Here is a 5,768-nt window from a genome sequence, read left to right as displayed (position 1 = left end):
TTTCCTCCGGCGCTCCTCTCTCTGTCACTTTCATCTCAAAGGGACCTTGAGGAGACAATCAGGTGTCAAACTCTAATTTCCCCTTTTTAAAACTTACATTAAAAAGGCTGCTGTGCAGAAACATTCAGATCCTCTTTCATTTTCTGGGCTGACAGCGGAGCGGTGTCTCGCTAGCGCCCCCGTGAGGAGCAGACGCCGCAGAGCTTCACTCGAGCTGACATTACTCTAAGTAATGAGTAACTTCATTCCTGCTCCCGGGCGATGCGTGGCCTGAAGAGACGGAACCGTGAAGCTGTGCTCACCTGGAGACGCTGCAGAGGAGAACCAATCAACTGGCCCCGTTTGTTTCTGTTTCTGGCGCTACACTGCCATCTGCTGGACAGCGGCGGAACTGCAGGCGGGTTCAGAGACGTGAGATCAGAATCCGGATCAGAGATCTGCTGCGATCTGGACCCGAGGCCAGTGTCAGTGATGCAAAATGAAGTGAAATGAAAAATAAACTTGTATTTAGCTGTTTTTTTTAAACTCTCCCTCACAGCGAGACCTGAGGACGGACGCCGGTTTTCACCACAGCGTCTCTGAGTCCTCTGCTCCGGCGTCGCAGTGTTTCAGATAACTTCAGTTAATGTGTTGGACTGTAACACACTAGAAATCTGCTCACATTCACTCTCATTTCTGTTTCCAGCTTCAAGGGTCTTTAAACAACTTCACTATCTCAGTAGATATTGGTAAAAGCTCATCTGAATGCTGTGCTCCACCATCCTGCTATGTAAGGTTTCATACCGACACACAGCAGGTCTTAGTTTTTCATGTTTTATCATGAAATGTGCCTCTCTGCTAAAATGTCAACCGTATTTCCAACTGAGATCCTAAATGTGTGTGATCTCTTCTCTGTGTTCTGGTTTGACAGATCCAGAGTGAGTCATTACATTTCAAACGCCGGCTCGCCTTCAGAACAAGCAGTCATGTCTGGTTTCACTGAAAACTGTTCCTGCGTTTGATACTCGGACAATTCCAGCAGTAATTCTGTTGTACTGAAACATTTCTTCATTTCTTCTCTGCACAAATCCAGATGTGGATTCGCTCCCCTCTCGCCTCCCGGCAGTAATCCTCCGCCTGCCGACGTCTCCGTCGCTTCCTCCACCGCCGACTCTGCAGCCCAGCTTCATCTGGACTCAGCGGCGTCTCTCTGAGCGGACGACAGCGAGACGAGCATTACACCCGGCCATCAGCTGCTGCCTTTCAGATAGGCAGGACGGAGTGTGTGTGTGTGTGTGTGTGTGTGTTATGAGGCTAATTCCCTCCCCTGGTTAATCTGTGGGGAGACTGTTGAAGTGCTGAATAAAGATGTCAGCGCTGACGTTCCTCAGCATCTGTGCAGATGTTGCTCCTGTGAAGAATCCTCTGCTGGATTAAACGAGACGACTTCTAATCCGCTTTAACGTCCGTCGGCTACGTTTCTGCAGCGATCAGCGGGAAGGGCGAAGCAACAGGCCGCCGCCGCCGCCGCCGCCGCCCTTGAAAAACCACTGAAGGAAGTGAAAGTCAGACGAGTCAAACTTTAATTAGCTCCAGTCGGTTTAAAGTCGGCACCATCGAGTTTATTTACAGGAAATGGATGAAGGTCAAAAGGTCACCGAGGTGAAAACATCCTTTCACAGCAAACTCACAAAAACACAGCTGCACTTCCTGAAGCACACGAGCAGCATCACTCATTAAAACCGGATTTCCCAGCAGAATCAGTCCCTTCCCGTCCTTCATGGACAGCTTAGTGTCCAGCGTCCTCCGAGGACGAGCCGTCTCCGCAGAGTCCCTTCTGAGGGCCGGCCGTCGTTTCCACGCCGACCGCCGTCCCGGACGGCGCCGGGCGGCTACAGGTTGCTGTAGTAGCGGTCTCTGTTCATGTAGTCCCTGTAGGCGAACTTGGCGTCCTTCTTGCCGTGCGGGATGCGTCCGAACGGCGCGTGGTCGCCGAAGCACGAGTCGAACACCTCGTCCACGATCTTCTCCGCCTCCTCGCGGCCGATCTTCCTGACGGCCAGGATGGAGCGCAGGGCGCGGGCGCGCACGCACGCCTGCCGGGGGACGACAGGCCGGCTGAGTCTCGGGCCGCGGGCCGCGGGTTGGGCGCCGGGAGACGCCTCCACCTACCTGATGGTGCTGCTTGAGGCCGAAGTGCAGCCGGGACACCTCGTTGTAGAAGGAGCAGTCGCCGCTGAGGTTCGCCGCTCGGATCTGAAACGGCAGGAGGCGGAGTCACATGACCGGCGACCACGGGTGAGACAGCGTGAGAGCGCGGCGGCGCGCGCCGACCTCGGAGCAGGCCAGGTGCCGGTAGTTGTTGAACCAGTCCACGTTGGCGCGGCAGTGGTCGAAGGCGTGGATGAGCTCGTGCGTGACGACGCGGTTCATGTGGGACTGCTGGTGGATGTTGTTCTGGCACAAGACGATCTGGAAGCACAGGCGGCGGCCGTCAGCTCGGGTTCCCGAGGGGGCGTGGCCCGAGGGGGCGTGGCCTACCTGAGAGGAGGTGGCGTCGAAGCCGCCGCTGACCGTCCCGTCGCAGTCCTCGCAGGAGAAATGGCGCTCTCTCAACACGTTGCTGCGGCAGAGGGGGGAGTTAACACTCTGACCTGGAACAGCTGGTCAGAACAACCTGCACTAGTAAAGCGGATTATTTTTTACAAAATTTAAGAATATATCATTGTTAAAAATGAAACTTCCTTTGAATCCTGGGCTGATTATTGTCCAATCACAACATGAACTGCTTTAAATGCAAACAGTGAAGGGTGTTTCACTTCCTCGCTCGCTGAAACTTGCTCTTCTTCCTTCTTTAGTGTAAACTTTCACCAGCAGCTTGCAGACTTGCAGGTTTCAGGAAAACTTTGCTTTGTTTTTGTGCCTCTGATTTCTTCCTTGTGGTCTGAAATAATCAGGACTATCAATCACAACCACACTCGTTTCTCATTAGCTGCACAATTCTTGAGAATTAATTACAACTGTCTTCCATACACAGAGTTGTTTAACGTTAGATTCATTCACAATCTGCAAATCCAGCTGCAAACAGCTGGACTCAACTGAAACACTGAAATAAATGAAGGTAATGCTCAATGATCACGTGACCACTGTGTTTGGAGACACGTACCATCCGGAGCCCTTCATGGCGCTGAGGAGGAGTTTGGCGTAAGGACCTGACAGGAACACACACACACACACACACACACACACACACACACACACACACACACACACACACACAGCAGTTAGCTGACACGCAGCTGACTAGCAGGTCAAACTATAAAACACTCATTCACACACACACTCCAGCTGCTGAGTGCTAACGGAGCTAGCATCGCCACTCACTCGTCTCCATGGCGAACTGCAGCATGACCTGACACTTGTGGTTGAAGGTGAACAGACTCTGGCTGAGCGACGTCTTCTTCTGCTCCCCGGCGTTTCTCTCCGGGAACAGGTTGTAGCCGTAGTCCTCCTCCTGCTTCGCCGGGTCCATCGTGCCGAGCGGGTCCACTCAGCAGCGGCTAGCATGAGCTCCCGGCTAGCTGCTGCTGCTGCTGCTAGCACGAGAGGTCATCGCTGTTTGGGAGGTCACGTGATCTCTGCGGGGTCAAAGGCAATACAAATGTTTTTGTTAAAGGAGTGAAAATAAAATAAATTCAAACAGATAAAAATTGTTCTTGCGTAAAATAAAACAACAACAACAAAAGCGTGTGTGTTTTTATACGGGGCATTTTAAAAAGCCATAATAAAGATCGTCTATATACTTTAGTCAGATAGTTCCCTCGACATGGTCCCTGTGAAACAAAAAATCTCTTAAAATTGATAGCAATTATTTTCAATTTTTTGGTAATCTATGTGTTTTCAAGTTGTCTTGAATGTTGTAGTATTTAAATTTAATAAAAAAAAAATCATCTGTGTTTTTCTATTTGTGATTCTACATGACAAACTTTGCACATTTTATTGATTTGCACATATCTTGTTTCTTATTTCATTAATCTAGTGTACTGCAGTAACGTAAACTTAAAATGCATATTATAGAAATACCGTTCGTTTCTACATTCTTATTTGGGATGATTACCTTATTGTTAACCTTTTTGTTATTACATTGATTTAGTGTGTTGTACAAATGTATTTGGAACAAGTTACATTTTTTTTATTAATGTAGTGCGAACAAGTTTCTATCTATCTATCTATCTATCTATCTATCTATCTATCTATCTATCTATCTATCTATCTATTTGCTAAATGTTACAAAAAACTGGTGGAGTGCGCCATTGTCAGGTTGTTTGTATATACGATCTTTGTTACGTCCTCCGTCGCGCGGAGCATGCTGGTCCTCCGCTGTCATGGCTGCGAACATAAACAGACAGCCGTGAGCGTCTCTCTTTCTCCGAGTTCACTGAAAGCAGCCGCGGCTAGATTCTGTCTGTCCAGCCGGGAAAGAAACCGCAGGTATTTCACGGTGTTCCGGGGCCGCGTGACGCTTTTTGTTTCCTTCGATCTGTGAACGGGAGGAGTTTTGCTAGCCGGTTAGCTGCTAGCCGGTTAGCTGCTAGCCGCTCAACACAGCGTGACGCGCGTGATTCTCTGCTCCTCGTGTCTCCTCCGGGAGCTTCTCCGATGAAAGACTTCCTCACACACTGATGTCGGTTCCGCAGGCCGTGAGATGTCCGGGGGGAACAAGGCCGTGGAGCTGCAGCTCCAGATGAGGCAGAACGCGGACGATCTGCAGAGTTTCATGCGGGAGCTGGAGAGCTGGGAGGCGGACATGAAGAAGAAGGACGAGGAGCTGAGGACAGGAGGGGACCAGGAGGCTCAGGTAGAGACATAGCTTCAGCTCGGCTCGCGTTTATGCTGGCTGTCCTGGGTTCCGCTTCTCATATGCTGCAGAAATGTCTGAAATTAGCATCAGGTCAGGGTTTGAGGTGCCCAGTTACATCCAACCCATCCAGAAACCCAGCTCTCAGTGTCTCAGGAGCCTCAGTGACCTCCTGTCACTCCCCTGTCATTTCCATTTCCTGTCACAGAAAAGTCTCCCTCCTGTGCGCAACAAAGACTACAAAACAAAGATGAGGAAGAAGAAGAAGAAGAAGGAGCCGACTGGCAACGGCGAGTCGAGAGCAGAGGAGGACAGTCAAGCATCCAGGATCAAAGCGTTCGACTACCGGTCCTGGGACAAGTTTGATGTGGTGCATAAAGCAGTCTTCAGACAGGAAGTGAGATGTGACAGCGACTTTAAAGCCTGTTCGTTACAGTATGTGCTTTGTGGCGGCAGGACAAGGCTCTGGCAGAAATGGATAAAGAGGAATGTCATGCGGAATCGAACGAGTCGGACTCGGAGGACGCTGCGGTGGATCAGGAGAAGGCTCTGGCCCAGAAGGAAAAGGTGAAGAGAGCAGTGATGAGAAAAGGTTGAAGGTCACGTGTTTAGGGTGCGTGTTGGAGCTGCTTCTGTTCTGCTGGCAGGGGAACGCGCTTTTTAAAGAAGGAAAGTACGACGATGCGATCGAGTGCTACACCAGAGGGATGGCTGCGGATCCCTACAACCCCGTGCTGCCCACAAACCGAGCCGCCGCCTTCTACAGGCTCAGGAAGTAAGAAAACCAGCGGCTGCTGCGTGTCCTCCGTGATGTCCTGCGTTACGAGTGTCTGGCTGCACAGCAGACTGATCAGCATGAAGATGACGTGAAGATGGAGCCAGTTTAACTGACATTTAGTCTGAAAATTGAAGAGTGATCTCAGTTCATCTG

At 50.6% G+C, this 5,768-nt stretch overlaps 2 protein-coding genes across 2 annotated transcripts in view; one reads left to right on the top strand and one right to left on the bottom strand.

Annotated features, from left to right (window-relative positions):
* Nucleotides 1-1,554: 1,554 nt before the first annotated feature.
* atp23 (ATP23 metallopeptidase and ATP synthase assembly factor homolog) lies at nt 1,555-3,604 on the bottom strand. The gene is made up of 6 exons (XM_030113804.1): nt 3,364-3,604; nt 3,146-3,191; nt 2,521-2,602; nt 2,314-2,451; nt 2,152-2,235; nt 1,555-2,075 (listed from the first exon to the last, which is right to left on the bottom strand). Exons 1-6 carry the CDS (start codon nt 3,509-3,511, stop codon nt 1,872-1,874), a joined length of 702 nt encoding a protein of 233 aa, XP_029969664.1. The 5' UTR covers nt 3,512-3,604; the 3' UTR covers nt 1,555-1,871.
* Nucleotides 3,605-4,341: 737 nt separating this feature from the next.
* rpap3 (RNA polymerase II associated protein 3) overlaps nt 4,342-5,768 on the top strand; it is a 5,207-nt gene continuing 3,780 nt past the window's right edge. Inside the window, exons 1-5 of the mRNA XM_030113799.1 lie at nt 4,342-4,470; nt 4,677-4,837; nt 5,046-5,207; nt 5,294-5,404; nt 5,485-5,612. Coding sequence (XP_029969659.1) covers nt 4,685-4,837; nt 5,046-5,207; nt 5,294-5,404; nt 5,485-5,612 — 554 coding nt within the window. The 5' untranslated portion in view covers nt 4,342-4,470; nt 4,677-4,684. The remainder of the gene's footprint in view (nt 4,471-4,676; nt 4,838-5,045; nt 5,208-5,293; nt 5,405-5,484; nt 5,613-5,768) is intronic.

Source organism: Salarias fasciatus, chromosome 17 (assembly GCF_902148845.1).
Source record: "Salarias fasciatus chromosome 17, fSalaFa1.1, whole genome shotgun sequence".
NCBI classification, from domain to species: domain Eukaryota; kingdom Metazoa; phylum Chordata; class Actinopteri; order Blenniiformes; family Blenniidae; genus Salarias; species Salarias fasciatus.
The sequence above is the reverse complement of the archived record's forward strand: the minus strand, read 5'-3'. Positions and strand labels throughout refer to the sequence as shown.